Raw genomic sequence first — 25,166 nt, forward strand, 5'->3', positions numbered from 1 at the left:
ACTGATAGGAGAAGACAGGAAGGGGAGGATGGAGCTAAGAGCTGGAACGTTCATTGGCAAAAGGGATACAAGGTTGGAGAAGGGAGAGGATCATGGGATGGGAAGCACTTCACCCATGAGTCGGCTGGGGTGATATACTGTGTCCGGTGCTCCCGATGTGGCCTTCTATATATTGGCGAGACCCGACGCAGGCCGGGAGCCCGTTTCGCTGAACACCTATGCTCTGTCCGCCAGAGAAAGCAGGATCTCCCAGTGGCCACACATTTTAATTCCACATCCCATTCCCATTCTGACATGTCTATCCATGGCCTCCTCTACTGTAAAGATGAAGCCACACTCAGGTTGGAGGAACAACACCCTGTATTCCATCCAACCTGATGGCATGAACATTGACTTCTCTAACTTCCGTTAATGTCCCTCCTCCCCTTCTTACTGCATCCCTTATTTGTTTGTTTGTTTATTTATTTCCCCTTTTTTTCTTTCTCTCCCTCCGTCCCTCTCACAATCACTCCTTGCCTGCTCTCCACCTTCCTCTGGTGCTCCCCTCCCCCTTTTCCTTCTCCCTGGGCCTCCTGTCCCATGATCCTCTCTTATCCCTTTTGCCTATCACCTGTCCAGCTCTTGGCTCCATCCCTCCCCCTCCTGTCTTCTCCTATCATTTCGGATCTCCCCCTCCCCCTCCCACTTTCAAATCTCTTACTCACTCTTCCTTCAGTTAGTCCTGACGAAGGGTCTCGGCCCGAAACGTCGACTGCACCTCTTCCTAGAGATGCTGCCTAGCCTGCTGCGTTCACCAGCAACTTTTGTGTGTGTTGCTTGAAATTCCAGCATCTGCAGAATTCCTCATCTTTGCATGTGTGTGTAATATATATATAGATAGATAGAGAGAGAGAGCAGCTCATGTTCAGCCTGTTTGGGTTACCGTTGAAGATGAGGGATGATGTGGAATGTGAGCCATCCAGTTAGCAGGAGGTTTTCTTGGTGAGGGACAATAAGGTTGGGCTTGAGATTTTTTTTTGTGTTCGGTGGGAGATGAAGAGAGAAGAGGCTGGGGAGAACTGGTCGTAGCATACGATCCAGTGGGAGACCCATTTGTCTGAGACGGAGTGTGAGCGACGGTCGGAAGGTGGTGCGTGCTTTCATGTTGACCGAGGGCCCAGTGTGTGAGTGACCGAGAAGTTCAAGATGAACTCCGACTTGTGCACCTTTGACTGTTTAATTAGAATGGGCCCTTTTCTTTTTGTTATTCTTTACTAACCCTTCAGTTGAGATTCATAAATATAATTCCTTTAATCGTACACAGTGTGCTGTCTGTTATTTTGTGGCATTGATTTGTAACAGGGTAGTGAATGACACAGCATCCACACAAATGGGGTTTGGGGTGGGAACGTGTCTCAATCTCACGCATTTGGCGGGGCTGGAGTTCGTCTTCCCTAGACTTACACAGCCAAGGAAACTTCGAGGGTGTTTCACAGTGGTGCAAAAACAGAAATAAGAAAGTAGTGAGGTAGAGTTCATGGGTTCAATGTCCATTCAGGAATCGGATGGCAGAGGGGAAGAAGCTGTTCCTGAATCACTGAGTGTGTGCCTTCAGGCTTCTGTACCTCCTTCCCAATGGTAGCAATGAGAGAGGGCATGTCCTGGGTGATGGGGGCCCTCAATGATGGACGAGGCATCACTCCTTGAACATGTCCTGGATACAGTTTGTGCAGTTTTAGAGCTGTGTGTCAGACATGGCTGTAAGCAGCACTGGAGCCCCACAGGGGACTGTACTGGCTCCCTTCCTGTTTACCCTGGATACCTCGGACTTTAGATACAACACTGAGTCACGTCATCTGCAGGAATTCCCCGATGACTCAGTAATAGTTGGGTGTGTAAAGGGAGGACGGGAGGATGAACACAGGGCCCTGGTGGAGGACTTTGTCAGCTGGTGCAAGCTGAATCATCTGCAGCTCAGCATCAGTAAGACAAAGGAGACGGTGCTGGACTTTAGGAAGACTCAGCCTGCACTGCTCCCTGTTACTATTGATGGTGAGGACGTGGATGTGGTGAAGATCTCCAAGTACCTGGATGAGAGACTTGAGTGGAACACCAACACAGAGGCCGTGTACTAGAAGGGCCAGAGTCGCCTCTACTTCCTGAGGAGAGTGAGGTCCTTTGGAGTGTGCAGGCCTCTCCTTCACACGTTGTACCATAGTCTGTTGTCACCAGTACAATCTTCTATGTGGTGGCGTGCTGGGGCAATGGCATCAACATGGGTGACGCCAACAGGCTCAATAAACTGATTATACAGGCTGTCTCTGTTATAGGAGTCAAACTGGACACACTGGAGGCTGTGGTAGAACAAGGGACCCTACGGAAAATCCTGGCAATTCTGGACAATGTTTCCCACCCTCTGCATGCCACCTTGGCTGAACAGAGGAGCACTTTTAGTAACAGACTGAGACAACTGGGCTGCTCCGAAGAGCGATATGTGAGGTCATTCTCACCCTCGGCCATTGGTCTCTGTGATGAGTCAACCTATCACCAGGGAAGTGATGACGCCCCCCCCCCCCCCGTTAGACTGTTTGAGGCAACTCATTTTTTATTCTTTCTTACTTCTCTTCTACTACTTGTATATCTGTGCACCTGTAATGCTACTGTGACGCTGTAATTCCCTTCGGGATCAACAGAGTATCTATCTATCTGCTATGGAGCGTCTCTATCTGACAAATGCATCATCTCAGCCTCTGGTAGCCTGCGCACTTCGAACTGCACAATGTTGGGATGAACTAACGATATCCGAACCCTTATGCACGATACCCATATCCCTTCATTCCCTGCACATTTGTATACCGGTCTTGGAGCCTGTTAAACACCACATTCGTCTCTGATCCACCGCCATCGCAGGCACCCGGGCACCCGCCTCCCTCTGCGGGGGTGGGAGGGGGAATCTTGCCCCACACATCCCCTTTGAACTCCACCACCCCCCCGACACAGATGCACGTCTTCTGGAGTTAGACATACTGACCCTGGGAGAAAGATACTGCCTGTCTGCTCTATCTACACCTCTCATGTGGGAGTTTTATAAGCACAAGAGGTTCTGCAGATGCCGGAAATTTAAAGCAACACACACACACAATGCTGGAGGAGCTCAGCACGTCGGGCAGTATCTCTGGAGGAGAATAAACAGCTGGCTTTTCGGGCCGAGATCCTACATCAGCCCTCCGTTCGAACAGAAGACAGAATGCTACAGTACAGATCCTTCCACCCACAATGTTCTGCTGACCTTTCAGCCTACTGTAAGATCAATCTATGGCCCCCCATTTTTCTATCATTTGTCTGCCTATCTCTTAGACGGCCCCAATATAACCACCACCCCATTTCACGCACCCACCTCTGTATCTTAACTCTGTAACTCTGATGTCTCTCCCCCCACCACTACACGTTCCTCCACTCACTTTTAAATTATGCCCTCTCGTATTAGCCACTTCTGCCCTAGGAAAGCCTTTGGCTGTCCACTCGATCCGTGCCTCTTTTCACCTTGCACACCTCACCCTTCTTCGCTCGCTCCACCTATCCTCATAAGACCAGGCAGCCTCCTGGTAAATCTCCTCTGCACCCTCTCCAAAGCTTCCACATCTTCCCTCGAATGAGGTGACTGGAACTGAGCACGGTATCCCAAGTTAAAATTTCCAAGTACCTTTATTATCAAAGTATGTATACATTATACAGCCTTGAAAAGAAAACTCAAAACAACATACTTTTTTAAAAAAACACCTAATACCCATTGTGCAAAGAGAGGAAAAAAAAAGTAAGCAAATAGCTTCGGGAGTGAAGTTTTACAAAACATACAAAGCCAGGTATCACTGCAGCTGGTGCAGGCCACGGCCTCAGTTCAGCCCAGAGCCGAGTAAACGTCGCGGAGCAGTGAGGAGAACCGGGCAGAACCGTTCCGCCTGTCGCCCCCCCCGGTTCCCACACCCTGGCCTTTTCAACCTGGACCTGAGCTTAAATCGCCCAAACACCCGGTCGTTCCTGGCCCCCCAGGAGCTCTGGGGCCTGGATCCCGCCCGCCACGATTCGGCCCGTACCAGACCTTTCCATCTCAGCCTGGCGTTGAAGTTAGAGATCTGGACTTGTGTTAGGTGTCTCCTCAGCCTCCTGTGCTCCCGAGGAGCCAGCGTCTTGTCCAACATCTCCTTGTGGCTCATGCCCTCTGATCCAGGCAGCCACGGAGTGCCGGCCGCCTACGGGATCAAGTTCACATTGCAGATCCCTACACACGGGTGCCAGAAAGGGGGCGGCCCTCGTCGGTCCCCCAGGGTAGGGCAGATGGACCTCTGCAGTACTACTCCAGAACCGAGACGGGGTCAGGAACGCGCATAACCGCCCGCGTGCCCTGGCACCAGCCCCGCGCTTACCTTCTCGGGGAAAGCGTCAAACGTGGTGCGCACGATGTCGCGGCTGCCGAACTTGGAGGACTTGAAGCGGCGGATGATATCCTGCAGCGTGGCGGCGACCACGAAGTACTCCTGCTTCAGCCGCAGCTCTTTGCCTTCGAAGAACTGGGGCGGAGGAGAGAGGCGTCAGGGGAGGGCGCAGGATAGCGGGAGCGTCTCGAGCGAGGGGACACAGATTCAGGGGCTGTGAGAAGAGAGGCGAGCGCAGCACCTGACGAATTACGGGAGGCACAGACAGAGTGGACAGGGAGTATCAGTTTCGCAGGGTTGAAATGCCTAATACCAAGGTGAGGGGGGTGGTGTGAGGGGTAAGTTTTTTTTTTACTCAGAGTGGTGGATGCCTGGTATGGCGATAGAGGAAAATACATTGGAGGGTGTTAAGAGCCGTTTGGACGGGCAGATGGATGTGAGGAAGATGGAGGGATGTGGACGTGGTGTAGGTAGGAGGGATTAGTGTTGGGGTGTTTTTGATTTGCTTTTCAGCTGGTTCAGCACAGACACTGTGGGCTGAGTGGCCTGTTCCCTGTGCTGTACCGTGTTCTAAAGCAAGTGTCCTACTCCTGCTCTGATCTTTGCCTGTTCTCGAGAGGCTGGGAATAAGGGGGAGACTGAGGAAAGATAGTGAACTCAGGCTTTGTGAAGTAGAGATACAATGAGGGGAGATCTGTCCGCGCCGCACTGCGAGTCAGAAGGTCCGGGAAACCTGGCTGCCTGGGTGCAGGACTGGCTGGCCCAAAGAAGGCAGGGGGCTGTTAGAGACGGAGAGTATTCTGCCCGGAGGTCGGTGACCAGTGGCGTTCCACTGGGATCTGCTCTGGAACCCCTGCTCGTCGTGATTTCTTGGATGGGGAAGCGGAAGGGTGGGTTAGTAAGGTTTGCAGATGACATGGAGGTCGATGGATCACACAGAAGGTTGCAATGAGACAGTAACAGGATGGAGAGCTGGGCTGAGAAGTGGCAGATGCAGTTCAATCCGGAAAAAGTGTGAACTGATTCACTTTGGAAGATGGAATTACTGGCAGGCTTCTTAGCACAGTGCAGAGACACAGGGATCGACGGGTTCACGTACAGAGATCTCTCAAAGTTGCCGAACAAATTGATAGGGCTGTTAAGAAGTCATGTGGTCAGGGGATTGCATTCAAGAGCCGCGAGGTAGTGTTGTAACTCTATAAAATCCTGGGTAGACCACATTTGGAGGACTGTGTTCAGCTCTGCTCGCCTCATTATTGGAAGGATGTGGAAACTTTAGAAAGGATGTAAAGAAGATTTACCAGGATGCTGCATGGACTAGAGAGTAGATCTTATGAGGATAAGGTGAGCGAGCCAGGGCTTTTCTCTTTGGAATGAACAGGGTTGAGAGGTGACTTGATAGAGGTGTACAAGATGATAAAAAAGGGTATAGCTCAAATGCATAGCCAGAGACTTTTTCCTGGGGTGGAGATGGAGAATAGGAGGGGACATAATTTTCAGGTGATTGGTGGAAAGTATAGGGGGGATGTCAGAGTTCAGTTCCTTACACAGAGAGTGGTGGGTGCGTGGCAGAGGCAAATGCTGTACATTAGGGGCATCTAAGAAACTCTTAGAGAGGGTGATAGAGAAGGGAAGGGCAAGACTGATCCTAGAGTAGGTTAAATTTGGGAGAAGATGGTGGCGTGACGACAGCACGCGCGGCCTCTCCGGTGATGAATATCTGTTATCTGTCAAGTAGGGGACCATGCACAATCCTGATTTCATGGAGACAGACGTGAGAGTACGGCGGAACATCTGGAAAACTTCTGAAATGTCTGCTTTGCCACCGCTGCTACTGTGTGGTAACTGGAATCTCTGGAGCTGAAGGCCTCGAAATCCTCGGCTTTGCATGTTTCAGCGGCCGGGGGGAGGTCGAAGGCGCTCAGGAGGCTGTATCAGAGAGGCTGCTCGGAAGCTCGAAGTTTTCGGACGGATAGACTCAGTGTCGGCTGCTTCCAAGGCATCGGCAAGTTGACGGTGCCTGGAGGTTTATGGCAGGGAGTTTCTCCCTTTTGCCACCTGCTATCAGGGACTTGGGAGTTGATCGACTCGGGGACTTTGAGACTTTTTTTTTTACTGTGCCCATGGTCTGTTCTTCATCAAATTATGGTATTGCTTTGCACTGCTGTAACTATATGGTATAATTATGTGGTTTTGTCAGTGTTAGTCTTTGGCTTGTCCTGTTTTCTGTGATATCACTCCGGAGAAACATTGTATCATTTCTTAATGCATGTATGCATTTCTAAATGACAATAAAAGAGGACTGAGTGTTCTCATCATCTAAACATCGTGGACTGAGGAGTTAGAAGGTGCCGCTTGGAGGAATGTACAGCAACGAGCAAGGCACCAGGGAAGACGGGTCAGCTGGGAAGGTCAATAGACTGGGTGCACGAGCAAGACCTTGCTCTACAGTGTCTTGGTGGCACACTCGCTCTGTCCTCATTGACTGCAACCCAACGATACAGCCCAAGTGCAGCCCGCCAGAGGTTTAGCACGCGTCCTGGCTCTTGTAGCCGCCCCGGCAGCCCCCCAAGCCAGGTGCCGTCCAAGCAGATAACCGGCAACTCACGTTGTCATTGGGGTAGAGGACTCGGGAGATGTTCTCGGCCAGGTTCCTGTCCAGCACAGCCTGGATGTAGCCACCGATGTTGACTGAAACACAAGGGGGAAAAGGACTGAGCGTCTGAGACAGCAGTAACGTGACTTATTTATTTGGAGATACAGCACGGTAATGGGCCCTCCCAGCACAACGCGCCCGGCCTGCTGCGCCATTCAATAAGATCATGGCTGATCTGACCATGGACTCACCTGCCTTTTTCCCATATCCCTTAATTCCCTACTATGCAAAAATCTCTCCAATATATTTACTGAGGCAGCCTCCACTGCTTCGTTGGGCAGAGAATTCCACAGATTCACCACTCTCTGCGAAAAGCAGTTCCTCCTCATCTCCATCCTGAATCTACTCCCCCGAATCTTGAGGCCATGTCCCCTGGTTCTAGTCTCACCTACCCGTGGAAACAACTTTCCTGTCTCTATCTTAACTATCCCTTTCATAATTTTATATGTTTCAAAGCTCAGGTTTTGGGAGATCAGATGTTCATTACCGCTTGAAAAAAACAGCATGCGTTCTGCCCTTTGGTTCTTTACAACAGCCCTGTCAAGATGCCAATAACTTCGAATGTTCAGGATGTAGACACCAATCAGCAAGGCAAGGGTTAGGAAAATGTGCAGACAGTGTGCGGTCAACCCAGGTGAGAAAGGTCTTTCAAGGGCATAGTGTCCTTTGCATTGCAGGGAACGGGAGCCATTTGGCAAAGGAAGACACGATAAGCACTGAAGCGAAGGATTCTACACTGACTTTTACTGTTGGCCAGCTACTTTACTAATTCTGAAGCAGACCTTTTTCCCACTGAGGTTGGGTGTGGCGAAAACTAGAGGTCATGGGTTAAGGGTGAAAGGTTAAATATTTAAGATGAACCTTCAGGAGGGTGCAACGAGCTATCAGTGGAAACGACAGATGAGGTTTTGGTTGCAATGCTTTAGTGAACTTTTTGTGGGTACGTGGATGAGAGGGGTACGGAGGGCTATGTTTAAGGCACAGGTGGCTGGCACTAGGCAGAAGAGCAGGCAGGTACAAACTAGATGGGCCGAAGAGCCTGTTTCTGTGGCTCTGTGAAACGAGTTTAGCAGAGGTGCTTTCCTGGCACAACTGGCCGCCCGTGCTTTGCACCCGGTCGCTGACTCCAGACAGACGTGACACCCCTGACCTCGCCCGCTGGCAGACTACTGATCAGGAAAGGGGAACTCACAGTCCTCCAGCTTAAACTCGTTGGGAGCCTTGGCCGACCACAGCCGCATGGTGTTGACGGTGTTGTTCCTGTATCCTGGCACCGGCGTGTCGTAGGGGAGAGCCAAGACCACCTGAGGTACACAAGAGCAGGGTTACAGCCACGCACTCCTTCCCTTCACCAGCGGTCACCCACCTGCGTTCACCTCCTCTTGACCCATAACCTTCTGTTCCCTGGTCGTTCACCCACCACGGAAAGCATTCACGCAGCCCGATCTGAAGTGTTTCCGGAGTTTCTTGTTCTGATTTTAGACTCCTGACATCTGCAGGTTTTTTTTTAAATATATGATATTCGTCTATCCATAAAGGTTTTGAGGTAGTTCTTTGATTTATTTTAAAGTGAGAAAGACACTCACACAATATTAGGCCCAAAAGCAAAATACAATGTTTGGCCACCGGGGAGTTCCACTTTTGGCGGATGGAGCACCTTTGCTCCATTTGCCAAAAGCAGAACTTCCCGGTGGCCAAATGCTTTAATTACCATTCCCATTCCGACATGTCGGTCCAGGGCCTCTTCTAGTGCCAAGGTGAGGCCACCCTCAGAGTGGAGGAACAACACCTCATATTCCGTCTGGGTAGCCTCCAACCTGAAGACATGAATATTGATTTCTCCTTCTGGGTAAAAAAAATCCCCCCTCCCCTCTTCCTCTATTCCCCACTTGGGCCTTTTACCTCTTCTCACTTCCCCCTGGGTCCCCTCCTCTTTCCCTTTCACCTCTCCTGTCAGCTTCCTCCCTCTCCAGCCCTCAACCTTTCCCACCCACCTGGCTTCACCCGTCACCTTCCAGCCAGCCTCCTTCCCCTCTCCCCCACCTTTTCACTCCCCCTTCCCCCTTCCTTTTCAGCCCAAAACATCAGCCAATTATTCATTTCCTGCATTTTTGTGCGAGTTGCTCTGGGTTTCCGGCATCCACAGGCCTTTTTTTTTGGTGCTTAAACTAAATTGCTGCCCGCCAGCTCAGTGTGCAGTGGAACGAGATCCCAACTCAAGAGGGATGCCCACCCACAACGAAGGTGGTGCGAGCAGACGGTCATCCCTTGCTAACCAGTCGGGAGGCTCGTTCCCGCTGTTTGGGCTGAATCTTCCAGGTTGGGTTTTGGTTGGAAATTTCTGTTGGACGAGGCTGGATCGGCTGAGTATTTGATCACCGGGCTGACACTAACAATCCCATGGAAATGGGAGCAGGGGTGTTAAATCCTGCCCCTGATTCCCAGGGCCAACATTCACCCCTCACCCACAGGTTACCTGACAAAGTACCACCTCCCCAGCAGTTTAAGGAATCATGCAGTTTGCATCTGTATTATAGTTTGCACTATAATACAGTCAAGAGTGACCTAGGCATTCTACTTTAAGGCATCTGTTAGTCTTGCGAGACCATGGATCTGTGCCTGGAAAGTCTTCACTCCCCAGGGCGCAGGCCTGGGCAAGGTTGTGTGGAAGACTGGCAGTTGCCCATGCTGCAAGTCTCCCCTCTCCACGACACCGATGTTGTCCAAGAGAAGGGCATTAGGACCCATACAGCTTGGCACCGGTGTCGTCGCGGAGCGATGTGTGGTTAAGTGCCTTGCTCAAGGACACAACACATTCCCTCGGCTGGGGCTCAAACTCACGACCTTCAGGTTGGTAGTCCAATGCCTTAACCACTTGGCCACGTGCCCACACCTAGGCATTAGATCATAAGATAATGAATGGTACAGCACAGGCCCTTCGGCCCATAACGTTGTGACTATCCTGTTACCTACTCTCCCCTCCCTCATAGACACCCATTTTTCTTCCATCCATGTGCTTAAAGTATCTGCCTCAGTCACCACCCCAGCACAATGTTCCACACCCCCAACACTCTCTGTGTAAAAAAAACTCACTCCTGACATTCCCCCCCCCAACACTCTCCTCCAATCAACTTAAAGTTACACCCCCTCGTTTTAGCCATGTCCGCCCTAGGCTACCACGAGCGTTTGGGGCGTGCAAAGAGCGTTGGTTTGTTCAAGCTGTACAAGGGCGTATTCCGCGGGCGTGGAATGGCGTTGCTATTGGCGGATGGAGACTGGGAATTCCCCCCCTCCCACCCCCACTTACTTGTGCATCTACCCATTTGACCCCTTCAGGGACGTACACGAATGCTTTCCACCGTCTCCCGGCTTGGGGTGGCCAGGAATACCCCCCCCCACCTCCACTTACCTGGGTGTCCACCCATTTGACCCCTTCAGGGGTGTACTCGACCCGGCCATAGAAGTTGACGGGGATGGTGTACTCCGGGCGGGCCTTCTCCCAGGGGTTGCCGAATCTCAGCCAATCGTCAGCCTCCTCCACCTGTTGAAATAGGCGGCAGTACTCCAGTGTTACGCCTTGCAACTTCCACACATTTACCAATTCAAAGGAAGACACGGGAGTCTGAAATGCGGGTCTCACTCTGAGATCACCCGAAGCGAGGTGTGCACGTATCACGTGGCAGCGTGACGATGGATGTAATTCACGCATTTATACCTCTAGCCCATAATGAACACTTTAAGTAGTCATAGTCATACTTTATTGATCCCGGGGGAAATTGGTTTTCGTTACAGTTGCACCACAAATAAGTAAATAGTAATAAAACTATAAATAGTTAATAGTAATATGTAAATTATGCCAGAAATAAGTCCAGGACCAGCCTATTGGCTCAGGGTGTCTGACCCTCCAAGGGAGGAGTTGTAAAGTTTGATGGCCACAGGCAGGAATGACTTCCTATGATGCTCTGTGTTGCATCTCGGTGGAGTGAGTCTCTGGCTGAATGTACTCCCGTGCCCACCCAGTACATTATGTAGTGGATGGGAGACATTGTCCAAGATGGCATGCAACTTGGACAGCATCCTCTTTTCAGACACCACCGTCAGAGAGTCCAGTTCCATCCCCACAACATCACTGGCCTTACCAATTAGCCAACAAGATTGCTTAACGAACAATATACTTACAAGATTTCTCACAGATACTGTATTGGTGAAATATTAAGTATACAACACCCGCCTGCCCCTAGCATCCCGGCAAAGTTAACAGGAACAGACCGCCACCCCTCGCACACGCCAGACACCCCTGCCCCATCGTTGTTGCCCTCTCCTGAGGGTAAAGTCATTGCATAAGCGGCTAGAACTGCTCAAGCCAATAAAAGCTTACAAGAACTCTGGAGTAGCATAGTAACGTGGCAGTTATCTCTTGCTACCTGCTCAGGTGGAATTGTTCACAGTAGTTATTTGAGACAGGTAGTAGAGCTAAAGCTTCTTAAAAATAACCAAGCTATTCCACATGAGTTGTTCTTCCCACTACACAAGAGATTTAACGCTCTGTCTCATTTCTTTATTAGATATTATAGAAGGAAGAGAGAAATTGCCTTTAAGCTCACGAGAGAGAGCATAGGCCATCAACTTTTCACTGTTGATGTTTCTGTAGCAGGCAATTTCTTTTTTACGAGGCCGCGTTGCTAGCTCAGCGCTCAACCCAGCACGGATGGAAAGCGTGCCAGGGAGCCGGCTGGATTCGAACTCAGGAGCCTTCACTTCGAAGTCCGGCGCTGATGCCACTACGCCACCAGCCAGCATTAGATATTGTAATTGTAATTTAAAGATTTCAGATCACTAATCAAATATTTAACAAAAAATACACATCTTCTAGAGATGAGACAATTAATCGGAAGATATCAGGGCCTTTTCAGAAAAAGTTGCATTTATCCTGAAAACTAATTAAATGGTTTATGATTACAAATTGAATTGACTTTATTACTTGCATCCTTCATATAAATGAGGAGCAAGTATTAATTGCAAAGACCAAAGCAACAAGCCTTGGTTATGTCCAAGGGAGTAATTTTTCGTAGCTGCAGTAGTATAAATTTTTGGGTGCTTTGTGTCCATCTCCTTCCATGCCTTACGTGTTCAAGTGTTGGTCTACACGCCACTTAAATAGAGTGGTTGTATCTGATTTTGCCAACTCCTTTGCCACGAGTTCCAGGTATCAATTACACTCTGTGTAAAAATAATTTTGCCTTAAATACTCTTAACGTCCTTTCTCCACTCTAAAACCAGTGGCCTCTTGTTTTTGGGATTGTTGTCATAGGAGATAAAAATTCTATTTATGGTTGTAATTTTACAGCACAATGTGTTTCCCATCTATCAAGGCAATGATGCTACATGCCTCCTTTGCCAGCCTATATGCCTGTGCTGCAAGTTTCAGGGGGTTACGGACTTGAATCCCAAGCTCACTCTGTTCATCAAAATTCCTTAGAGTTGAGCTGGAGTCTGTGCGGCGTACATTCCTGCAGTAAGGGTCTGTAAGCTCGAGGAACCGGGTTAGAGTTGATGAGCTGGAGTCTGTGTGGTGTACATTCCTGCAGTAAGGGTCTGTAAGCTCGAGGAACCGGGTTAGAGTTGATGAGCTGGAGTCTGTGCGGTGTACATTCCTGCAGTAAGGGTCTGTAAGCTCGAGGAACCGGGTTAGAGTTGATGAGCTGGAGTCTGTGTGGTGTACATTCCTGCAGTAAGGGTCTGTAAGCTCGAGGAACCGGGTTAGAGTTGAGCTGGAGTCTGTGCGGTGTACATTCCTGCAGTAAGGGTCTGTAAGCTCGAGGAACTGGGTTAGAGTTGATGAGCTGGAGTCTGTGTGGTGTACCTCCCTGCAGTAAGGGTCTGTAAGCTCGAGGAACTGGGTTAGAGTTGATGAGCTGGAGTCTGTGCGGTGTACATTCCTGCAGTAAGGGTCTGTAAGCTCGAGGAACCGGGTTAGAGTTGTGCTGGAGTCTGTGTGGTGTACATTCCTGCAGTAAGAGGTCTGTAAGCCCGAGGAACCGGGTTAGAGTTGAGCTGGAGTCTGTTTGGTGTACATCCCTGCAGTAAGGGTCTGTAAGCTCGAGGAACCGGGTTAGAGTTGATGAGCTGGAGATGAGTGGATGAGATTCAGACAGCCAGGGAGGGGAAGTTATTTGGGACACTTGGGTCTGGGAGGCAGCCAGACTCTTGGTTTAGGTCTGGTCAATCAACAGTGAGGAGGGTACAGCCATGAGCACAGACAAACAGAAAGAGAGCACTGCAGGGGCTTCACCTTGTCCATGCCAGCAGGGACCAAGTTCTTTATGAATGAGAGCAGGAACAGCTCATCAAACAAGCAAACCGTCCGCTGCTCCATTCATACCAGAGATAGCTACCAATCTCCAGTGCTACAAGGGGAACGCTAGTCCTGTTGCCTGCCTGACGCCAGGCTTAAGGACGTCTCTCTAGCCTGAGGAAGAGCTTTGCATAAGGAGGGAGGGAATGATTGTGGTGGGGGGGGGGGCAGGAATTCTATCGTCCGGATGCATGTGGAAGCCAACGATAGGAGGGCAATTGTGTGTAGGTGTGTGAGCAAAAAGGATTCTAGTGAATAAAACAACAGGACTGGATCAGGACAAACAAGATCAGAGAACAGGATACCCGGTCGAGGATTAGTGTGGGAGAAATGGGATTCAATTCATGGGACAGTAGTTCTAGTACTGTAGAAAAAGTCTAGCTTCCCCCACCCCCCACTTAAACGGGGCTTGGGACAGGGTCCTACTGATTACTAGATCTATGATTAAGGGTTTATGGGAGTTCATGGAGAAATTAGTAAAACCACACTGGGCAGGAGGTCGATGATCGGCAGGGTAGCGGAACGATCGGAGTTCAACTCCTACCGCTGTCTCCGTTCGGAGTTTGTACGTTCTCCCTGTTAACATGAGGGCGCCCCAGTTTCCCCCTCGTTACCAAGACATACGGGTTAGGGTTAGTAAGTAGCAGGAACGCCACGCTGGCGCCTGCGTTAGGGTTAGCAAGTCGTAGGCGCGTTACATTGGCACGGAAGTGCGGCAACACTCGCGGGCTGCCAGCAGCACGATCCCCAGACTGCGTAAGTCGTTGGCGCAAAGACGCATTTCACTGTACGTTTCGGCGTACAGGTGACAGATAAAGATAATCTAATCCGAGGGGGGGTCCCAGCCTCGTTTTATGCCATGGACCCCTACCATTAACTGAGGGGTCTGTGGACCCAGGTTGGGAACCTCTGATCTAATCTAGACAACTAGACGGGGGCCACACACAAGTGGCACAGTGTAACCCAGAAAAGACATGAACCTCGAGTTGGGAGTCAGGATAGGCAAGTGAAAATCGTGTCGGCCATTGAATCGAGTACTCACAGGTGGGGGAATGAATACCTTACAGACCTGACAGAAACGTGGCTGCACAGAGATCAAGGTTAGAATATTTAACTTTCAGGAAAGACAAAAAGAGGCGAGGGAGCTCTGGTTTTAAAGGAAAAGATGAAGGTGGGAGAGGGCAAGGAGCTGAGCTCAGTAAATTAGTTATTGTAATCAGGTTCAGTGGAGCCTAACATGGTGCTGGTGAATCTTAGCGACTTCACTTCCGGTTGGTGGCCAAGGAAAACAGCTAAATGCTTTGATAATCACTCTTTTTCCAGTAAACAATCATCGAAAGCAATGGACTGTAAATTCAGTATGGTAGAACTGAGGCTCGGGATACAGGGGCCCGTCGCCAAGAGCGTGGAGGACCTGAGGTAGGATCGATTTAAGCGCCACTCTGAATTGGAAGAGTTGGGTATGGGCCGAATCGGGGCGGGGTCCAGTCCCCAGCGCGCAGCGGAGCGAATGAACCTGACGTTTGGACGACGAGGTAGGCGCTGGGCCAGATTGGAAAGGTCAGGGCGTCGGGGCTCGAGGTGAGGGACAGGCGCCGATCTACGGGTCTGTGGACGGACTCTCTTTGTGGACTTCGGTTCAAAACGCTACAGCATCTGCTGGTGCTTATGGTTTGCATGAGTTGATATTTTTTTCCCCTCTCTGCACATCGGGTGATTGACGACCCTTTTCTTTATGGGTTCTTTTGGGGCTCTTTATTTCGTGGCTGCCTGCTGCGAGACGCATCTCAAGGTTGTAGCATGTATACGTACTTCGATAATAAACGAATTTCGAACTTGAAAGGCAATGCCATTGGCAGCCGCTGTAACAGCTCGCAGTGTGACAGCAGGAGACTGGAGGTGTAGGTAGGAAAGGAACATCCCGGGAATCTGGGAAGTTCATCTACGTGCACCTTCGAGCCTTTCGAGCCATGCTTCCCAGTGACCCCCGATTTAACCCTAATCGCGGGACAACTTACAATGACCCGTTAACCTACCTACCAGTGAGTCTTTGCACTGTGGGAGGAAACCAGAGAACCCGGAGGAAACCCACCCGGTCACAGGTAGAATGTACAAACTCCTTACGGGCAATGGTGGGAATTGAACCTGGGTCACCTGTACTGTAAACCATTGTGCTAACCACTACGCTACCATGCTGCATGAACAGGGGTGGGGAGGTGCCAAATTAGCAGCAGCAATTTGCATCAATGGTGTACCTAATAAAGTGGCCAATGAGGGCATTTAAGGTTACCAAAAAAAGGGGAAATTGGTCCAGTCGTGGATGAAGAAAAGTTAAAAGCAGCATTACATCAAAAGGTAAAGGTGCATAAAGTAGTCTGAACAAGAGCAGGGAAACGTCACAGTTCACAGAGGATCAGCCTTAAGAAAATGGAAGATATAACACACAAGGGTTGTAAAGAAAGCTTTTGGCACATTGGCCTTCATAAATCAAAGTACTGAGTACAGGAGAAGGGATGTTATGTTGAAGTTGTACAAGACGTCAGTGAGGCCTAATTTGGAGTGTTGCGTGCAGTTTTGGTCAACTACCTACAGGAAAAATGTAAATAAGGTCGAAAGCGTACAGAGAAAATCTACAAGGATGTTGCCAGGTCTGTAGGACCTGAGTAAGAGGTAAAGATTGAATAGGTTAGGATTTTACTCCCTGGAACGTAGAAGATTGAGAAGAGATTTGATAAAATTATGAGGGGAATAGGTTTTTTCCACTGAGGTTGGGTGGGACTGCAACCAGAGGTCATGGGTTAAGGGTGAAAGGTGAAGGGGAACCTGAGGGGAAACTTCTTCACTCAGAGGGTGGTCGGAGTGTGGAACGAGCTGCCCAGCCCGAGTGGTGCTTGCGATCTTGAATTCAACGTTTAAGAGCCGTCGAACGCCCCCCGCACGTTAACCCTTTCGTCGCTGTGGTCATCCTTGTGAACCGCCACTGGAGCCTCTCCAACGCTGGCACATCCTCTCTTAGAAAAGGAGTCCCGAGCTGCTCCCAGTACCTCCCAAGTGCGCTCTGACTTCTGCCTTATAAAGCCTCAGCATTACACACTGCTCCTCGGAATTAATGCTAACGCCACTTTTGCTTGCCTTGCAAGTAGCTCACCCTTTAGGGAGCCCTGCACGAGATCCACCCCCCCGCCAACTCGCTTTGCCCCTCGGATTTCTGAGTTTGTTCGATACTTATATCAATGATATGAATGGCGGTGTGGTGGAGTTGAATGTTTAGACCGATTTCCAGGCCGGCAGATTTTATTTTCTGATTTATAGGAAGTAAAAGGCAGGCTTTCTGAGCCGGGAAAGACTTGGCAGGCGGTGCAATGAAGTGGAACAAATGAGCTCATCCAACTCTGCTCAGTGGGGACGAGGGCCCTGGACAAGAACTATGGCTCAGCCAGCGCCTAGGAAGGCAACGCACGCTGGCGGGACCCGGCAAGTCAGAGAGAAGAGAAAATCCGCGGACGCTGGGAATCCAAGCAACGCCCGCTGACGCTGAAGGGACCTGGCAAGTCAGAACTGTCAGCATCCATCATGGGTGGGGGCACCCACCACCCCAGGACATGCCCTCCTCTCATCGCTACCATCAGGGAGGAGGCACAGGAGCATGAAGACCCCCCCCCACTCAACAGCTTCTTCCCCTCCACCAAAAACATCTGAATGGACAGAGAACCGATGAACACTACCTATTTTCTTCCTTTTTTTTTGCTCTTTTTGCACTACTTAATTAATTTTTAATACTTATTTCCTACAGTAATTTACAGTTTTTAAAAATCATTATTTACCGCCGCCACAAAACATCGAATTTGACGACATATGCCAGTGATATTAAACCTGATTTTGATCAGGACGATGAAAATGGAAAGACAGTCGGGTCTCGGTTTATGAGGGCAGCGGTTGACACTGACTTGAGCTGAGAGACTTGTGGTCAGGAGGTTATACTTGCCCCTGAATGTTATTAAACCACACAGAGGTGCAGGAGACAGCAGAAACTGGAAACTGCAGCAACAAACAATCTGCTGGACAATCTCTGCGGCCTGAGCAGTGTGGGTGGGAGGAAGGGACCAGCCGAGACCCTGCCCGACCCGCTGAGCTCCAGCACATTGCTCGTCGCTCCACGACGCAATACTCACGGCATTGTCCGGAGGTTGCCGGAGGCAGTGTGGGTGTGCTCTGCAACAAAGTTCCGGAGGAACTCAGCAGGTCAGGCAGCACCTATGGAGAAAAGTACCGTCGACGTTTCGGGGTGAAGCCCTTCGGCAGGACAGCTGGTGATAGGTAAATCTGGGTGAGGGGGAAGGTGGGCGAAGGGAGAAGCTGCGACGTGATAGGTGGAAAGGGCTGAAGAAGGAGGAATCTGATTGGAGAGGACGGTGCACCAGGGAGGAAAGGCACCAGAGGGAGATGATGGGTGAGGGGAACGAACGGGCGAGGGAAATAGAAAAGGAGAAGGGAGGGTCCTCAATGATGGCCCCAGCCATGCCAGAGTATCTATAAGTGAGCTGATGAACGAAGTTGAGATTCTAACAGGCAAGGGTGTGTGAAGAGAAAAAAGAACAAGCGTTCATGGACAAGGTTGTAGGTTCTTCATACGAAGAGGCCGGGCAAGTCTTGACTTTATCAGACTCTTGGCTGAAACAGAGAGGAAGGAACTAGCTAACCAAAGCGCTAAGGAGAGGTTTTGTTAAGTGCAAGAGCTACTGTATGAAAATGCAGATATTGTACAAGACAGGAAAGGCTTGCTACACCACGAATGGATGGCCCTGCAGGAGTGGCCAACATTTTAAGAGATGCATTTCAGATCCCAGCTTGCTACTTAATGAATCGGGTATTAATAGTTCGCCTGACCTTATCTTGAGCTAATAATTAAATTCTTCTGAAAACGTTTTAGTACCACGGGGTTTTAATTGCCTTCGACAGTTACTGCTGTCATTACTTTTGCTGTCGGCCTGCCCTGGGTGGGGGGTTCGCAGGATTATGTACGTGCGAACGGGTGGGTAGGTGGGAGAGACGGACTGGCGTGCATCGCGTCGCTGGGCTTGCCGGGCACGCTATATTGGCGCCGGAAACGCGTGGTACAATTCGGGGGCTGCCCCCGGCACATCACCTTTCGCAGGCGACATGTTTCACCGTTTGTCTAATCTACATCTCATAAACAAAGTCGAGCTGTTTACAGGGAGGTTGTTAATAATGGGCGACAAAACTTTGGCTCAAACGTGTCCCTCTTGGGTTAAGCGAGGCAGGGTCTGAACTAATATTAAAAACAGCTTCAGGCTCTGCATTCCCCAGTCAGACGAGCTAATTAAACACAAACACTATAATTGGAGGCCAATTACTATTAAGGCTAATATCACCGAGGGTGTTTGCAAAGGTCTTACTGGCCAACGCAATCCCCTGGGTGCCCAAACAAAAGGAGTTGCAATGCGGCCTGGTAGCGTAGCAGTTAGCATGGCGGTTCACAGTGCAGGCGATTGGGGTTCAATTCCCGCTCCTGCCTGTGACTGGGTAGGTTTCCACTGGGTGCTCTGGTCTCCTCTCCTCCCACTCGGTAAGTTAATTGGTCAGTGTAAATTGCCCCATGATTAGATCGGGGGGGGCATGGATCGAAGGGCCCTGGAAGGGCCTATTCAGAGCCTGAAAATATTCTGACTGGTTGCATCACGGTCCGGTACGGGAATTAGGATGCGCAGGAAAAAACAAAGGAAGCTGCAGGCACATCTGTGCTTGACCAGCCTCATCACTGCACTGTGGCCACGTTGCACGATGGAGCGGTTCGACAGCAGAATTGCAGCGTGCTGATATTACAGTTCAATCCGGCTGTTTGTAAGGGGTTTTACGTCCCCCCCCCGTGACCGTCAGTGATCTGGAGTTCAATCCCGCTGTTTGTAAGGGGTTTGTACGTTCCGCCCGTGACCGTCAGTGATCTGGGGATCAATCCCGCTGTTTGTAAGGAGTTTGTACGTTCCCCCTGTGACCGTCAGTGATCTGGGGATCAATCCCGCTGTTTGTAAGGAGTTTGTACGTTCCCCCTGTGACCGTCAGTGATCTGGGGTTCAATCCCGCTGTTTGTAAGGGGTTTGTACGTTCTCCCCATGACCGTCAGTGATCTGGGGTTCAATCCCGCTGTTTGTAAGGGGTTTGTACGTTCCCCCCGTGACCGTCAGTGATCTGGGGTTCAATCCCGCTGTTTGTAAGGAGTTTGTATGTTTCCCCCCGTGACCGTCAATGATCTGGGGTTCAAGCCCGCTGTTTGTAATGGGTTTGTACGTTCTCCCCGTGACCGTCAGTGATCTGGGGTTCAATCCCGCTGTTTGTAAGGGGTTTGTACGTCCCCCTGTGACCGTCAGTGATCTGGGGTTCAATCCCGCTGTTTGTAAGAGGTTTGTATGTTCCCCCCATGACCGTCAGTGATCTGGGGTCAATCCCGCTGTTTGTAAGGGGTTTGTACGTTCCCCCCGTGACCGTCAGTGATCTGGGGTTCAATCCCGCTGTTTGTAAGGGGTTTGTACGTTCCCCCCGTGACCGTCAGTGATCTGGGGTTCAATCCCGCTGTTTGTAAGCGGTTTGTACGTTCTCCCCATGACCGTCAGTGATCTGGGGTTCAATCCCGCTGTTTGTAAGGGGTTTGTATGTTCTCCCCGTGACCGTCAGTGATCTGGAGTTCAATCCCGCTGTTTGTAAGGAGTTTGTACGTTCTCCCCGTGACCGTCAGTGATCTGGGGTTCAATCCCGCTGTTTGTAAGGGGTTTGTACGTTCCCCCCGTGACCGTCAGTGATCTGGAGTTCAATCCAGCTGTTTGTAAGGGGTTTGTACGTTCTCCCCGTGACCGCATGAGGCCCCTCTGCTGCTGCGGTTCTTCCCAGATTTGAAAGATACACAGGCTGGGGTTAGGTTGTGCCATGGTGACACTTGTGGGCCGCTCAGTGCAATCCTCGCTGACTTGATCTGACACAAGCCGCGCATTTTGTCGTATGTTTCGATAATTCGATGTACAAGTGACAAATATGCCGAAAGCTAAACACTAAAATGGACGTTAGACCAAAAGATATAGGAGCAGAATTAGGCCATTTGGCCCATCGAGTCTGGTCCACCATTCCATCATGGCTGATCCATCTTCCCTCTCAGCCCCAATCTCCTGCCTGCTCCCCCTGACCTTATCAAAAATCTATCAACCTCCACCTCAAATACACACAGTGACCTGGCCTCTGCAGGCAATGAATTCCACAGATTCTCCACCCTCTGGCTTAAAGAAATTGCTCCTCATCTCCGTTCTAAATGAGGCTGTGTCCTCTGGTCCAAGATTCCCCCAGTACTGGAAACGTCCTCTCCACGTCCACCCTACCGAGGACTTTCAACATTCGATGGAGTTCAATGAGACCCTCCTCATTTTTCAAAAGAATGAGATAAGAGTTTTTGCTTTTTATTGTTCCAGTTCTCCACTTTCTTGTAAGAAAAAATGGGTAGATTATGTTTATGTTGTTTTCGCCGCGAATGCTGCTTTAGTGATGCTATGTCCCTGTGATGTTGCTTCAAGTTAGTTTTTTATTGCCCCTATGAATACAGGTACTTGTGGATATGACAGTAAACTCGACTTTGACCTTATAACAGAGGAACAAGAAGCAGTTTGCAATAGTTTTTTTCCAATATAACTCCATGGCCACTTCATTAGGAATACTGCGCACCTGCTTTTTAGTGCAGATATCTAATCAGCCGATCATGTGGCAGCATCTCCATGCATAAAAGCACACAGGCATGGCGGATATAATAAGGTCTTTTCGGTACATGGAGCTGATAAAAATAGAGGGCTATGTGCTGGGGAAATTCGAGGCAGTTTCTAGAGTAGGTCACGTGGTCAGCACAATATTGTAATGTGCTGTAAATTTCTATGTTCTATATCTATGGTCAAGAGATTCAGTTGTTGTTTAGGCTAAAAGCAGAACAGGGAAGAGATGTGATCTAAGTGACTTTGATCGCGATTGTTGGTGCCAGAAGGGGTGGTTTGAGTATCTCGGAAACTGCTGATCTCCTGGGATTTTCACACAGAATAGTCTCCCGAGTTTACAGAGAACGGTGCGAGAAACGAAAAAACATCCAGTAAGGGGCAGTTCTGTGGGCGAAAGCGCCTTGTTAATGAGAGAGGTCAGTGGAGAATGGCCAGACTGGTTCAAGCTGACAGGAGGGTGACAGTAACTCAAATAACCAGAGGTTACAACAGTGGTGCGCAGAAGAGATTATCTCTGAGCACAGAACATGTCGAACCCTGGACGGGCTACAGGAGCAGAAGTCCTGAACATAAAATCAGTGGCCACTTTATTAGGTACAGAAGGCCCCTGATAAATTGGGCACTGCGTAGATCTAGTTGAGGCTTTCAGCCCTGTCAGCTGTCAGCCAGTACGATTTGGGACTAGGATTTCAGACATAGAGAAAGACGGGAGATTTGGAGGGGTTAGCAGTTAGGTAGGTATTTCTGCAGAAGGACTGAGTGTCTTATTCACAGCAGAGAGAAGGTAAACAACTCTGGCTTCATCTGAATTACCACCTGTTGGTTCCAGGATTACCAGAGACCTTTAGGCACTCAGAGTTCACACTGCTGCCATTTGACCTTCATGGGTGCGCTATAAATATCTTCAGGAGGGCAGGCATAAACCGTCCTCCTGTCTCGATTTCCCTTCCCTCTCTCCACCTGGTTTGATCTCTGTTTTAGCCAAGTCACCATCGTCGGTCTGACTCTGCCCTCGTCTCCCCAGGTACCAACCTTGCGCCCTCCGGGACCGAGCTGCCTGAATGTACGCTCGCTGCCTTGAATTGGTGCGTGGCACCTCTCCTACAGGCTAGCCACCGCGGACACAGCACCACGCTCAACACATTCACCACTGAAATTCCCCCTCATCCCTGTTCTAAAAGACCACCCCTCCATTGCGAGGCTGTGTTCTCTCGTCTTAAGATTCTCCCATCATAGGAAACATTTTCTCCACATCCACTCTATCAAGGCCTTTCACCATTTGATAGGTTTCAGTGAGGTCACCCCTCATTCTTCTGAATTCCAGTGAATACAGGCCCAGAGCCCTCAGACACTTTTCATATGACAAGGCATTCAATCCTGGAATCATTTTCGTGAACCTCCTTTGAACCCTCTCCAGTTTCAACACATCCTTTCTAAGATACGGGGCCCAAACCTGCTTACGATACTCCAAGTGAAGCCTCACCAGTGCTTTATAAAGTCTCAACATTACACCCTTGCTTTTATGTTCTAGTCCTCTTGGAATGAATGCTAACATTGCATTTACCTTCCTCACCACAGGCTCAGCCTGCAAATTGACCTTTAGAGTATCCTGCACAAGGACTCCCAAGTCCCTTTGCGCCTCAGATTTTCGTATTTTCTCTCCATTTAGAAAATAGTCAACCCTTTCATTTCTTCTACCAAAGTGCATGACCATACACTTCCTGACACTGTATTCCATCTGCCATTTCTTTGGCCATTCTCCTAATTTGTCTAAGTTCTTCTGTAGCCCAATACTTCCTCAAAACTACCTGCACCTCCACCTACCTTCATATCATCTGTAAACCTAGCGACAAAGCCATCAATTCCATCATCCAAATCATTGACATATAACGTAAAAAGAATCACTCCTGTGGAACACTACCAGACACCGAGAGCCAGCCAGAAGAGGCTCCCTTTATTCCCACTCTTTGCCTCCTGCCAGTCAGTCACTGCTTTATCCATGCTAGAATCTTTCCTGTAATACTATGGGCTCATAGCTTGTTAAGCAGCCTCACGTGTGGCACCTTGTCAAGGGCCTTCTGAAAATCCAACTTCAGCCAATTTTCCCCGTCTATCTGGCCTGTTATTTCTTCAAAGAATTCCAACAGGTTTTTCAGGCAAGATTTTGCCTTGGGGAAGCCATGCTGACTACGGCCTATTTTATCATGTGTCTCCAAGTACCCTGAAACCTCATCCTTAATTGTCGACTCCAACATCTTCCCAACCTTTAACTGGCCAATAGTTTCCTTTCGTCTGCCTCTCTCCCTTCTTGAAGAGTGGAGTTCCATTTGTAATTTTCCAGTTATGTTAGACTGCAGTGATGCTTGAAAGAGCATTAAGGGGCTTGGGAACCTCCAGAGAAGGGAGATAAAAGGCACTTTAGAAACTAAATCCTCTCCATTCTATTGTTCAGTGTTCAGCCGCAAAACTGAAAGGGACCGTCAGCAAAAAGCATGAGGCAACTCACCTGCCAGCCGTTGGAGATCTTCTGGTTGAAGATGCCGAACTCGTACCGGATTCCGTAGCCGTAGGCGGCCAGCCCCAAGGTCGCCATGGAGTCCAGAAAGCAGGCTGTACAGGGGGTAGAAGCAAGAGGTCAGGCAATTCAGGGTTTGCAACAGAGAAAGACCAGTCCCCAACTCAATGTTAGGCTACCGTGCGACCATATCTTATTGGAAAGCACCGGGACATTGCAAGGTCATGCCTGGCACTTTGGAAATGCGGAATACCTACTTCTTTTCTGAGTGGTACATGAAATGCAGTGGGTGACAGTCCTGGAAGGGCAGACTGAGGTGACAACGGTAACCGCAGTGCTCCCTATCCCACTGGGGAGGGAATGAACGTTAACACAAGAGAGTCCGCAGATGCAGGTCACACACACAAAATTCTCGAGGAGCCCAACAGGTGAGGCAGCGTCGATGGAGAGGAATAAAGAGTGGACATTTCAGTAGTCCTGACGAAGGGTCTCGGCCCCAAACGTTGACTCTTTTCTCCTCTCAACAGATGCTGCCTTGCATGCTGAACTCCTCCAGCGTTTGGTGTGCGTTAAGGGGGAAGGGAATGTGGGATGATTACAGCAAGAGGACGGAATCAGGTTTACTATCTCTGACGTACAGTATGTCGTGAAATATGTTGTTCTGTGGCAGTAGGATAGTGCACCTATAAAATATACTATAAGTTATCATAAGATCCGAATCAGAATCAGGTTTACTATCACTGGCATATGTGGTGAAATTTATTAACTTTGAGGCAGCTGTACAATGCAATACATGATAATACAGAAAAAACCAATTACAGTCAGTATATATGTTAACTAGTTAAATCAGATTAGTACAAATACAGAAATTTAAAAAAGCAGTCAGGTAGTGTTCGTGGGTTCAATGTCTGTTTAGGAATCAGATGGCAGAGGGGAAGAAGCTGTTCCTGAATCGTTGAGTGTGTGCCTTCAGGCTCCTGTACCTCCTCCCTGACGGTGGCAATGAGAAGAGGGCATGTCCTGGGTGGTGGGGGTCCTTAATGATGGACGCCGTCTTTCTGAGGCACCGCTCCTTGAAGATGTCCTGGATACGACGGAGGCTGGTGCCCGTGATGGAGCTGACTGAGTTTACAACTCTCTGCAGTTTATTTTGATCCTGTGCAGTAGCCCCCACCCACCCCCCCCATACCAGTCAGAACATTCTCCGCGTTACATCTGTAGAAATTTATGAGTATTTTTTTGGTGACGTGCCAAATCCCTTCAGACTCCGAATGAAATACGGCCAGTGTTGTGCCTTCTTTGCAGCTGCATCGATACGTTGGGCCCAGGTTAGGTCCTTCGCGATGATGACACCCAGATATAGATACAAACAATTTAATTAAATAAGTGAGTCAAAAGAGCAAAAATAGTGAGGTAGCATTCATGGGTTCAGTGTCCATTCAGAAATCAGAGGATAGAGGGGAAG

The 25,166-nt window shown here is 49.6% G+C and overlaps 1 protein-coding gene across 1 annotated transcript in view; it reads right to left on the reverse strand.

Moving 5' to 3' along the window:
• Positions 1-25,166, reverse strand: part of LOC134339809 (glycogen phosphorylase, muscle form) — a 115,469-nt gene that overhangs the window by 41,667 nt on the left and 48,636 nt on the right. Inside the window, exons 4-8 of the mRNA XM_063036622.1 lie at positions 23,693-23,796; positions 10,478-10,609; positions 8,261-8,372; positions 7,021-7,103; positions 4,404-4,547 (exon numbers count right to left, since the gene is read on the reverse strand). Of these exons, the coding sequence (XP_062892692.1) occupies positions 4,404-4,547; positions 7,021-7,103; positions 8,261-8,372; positions 10,478-10,609; positions 23,693-23,796 (575 nt within the window). The remainder of the gene's footprint in view (positions 1-4,403; positions 4,548-7,020; positions 7,104-8,260; positions 8,373-10,477; positions 10,610-23,692; positions 23,797-25,166) is intronic.

The sequence above is a fragment of the Mobula hypostoma genome, chromosome 30 (genome assembly GCF_963921235.1).
Source record: "Mobula hypostoma chromosome 30, sMobHyp1.1, whole genome shotgun sequence".
Taxonomy (NCBI): domain Eukaryota; kingdom Metazoa; phylum Chordata; class Chondrichthyes; order Myliobatiformes; family Myliobatidae; genus Mobula; species Mobula hypostoma.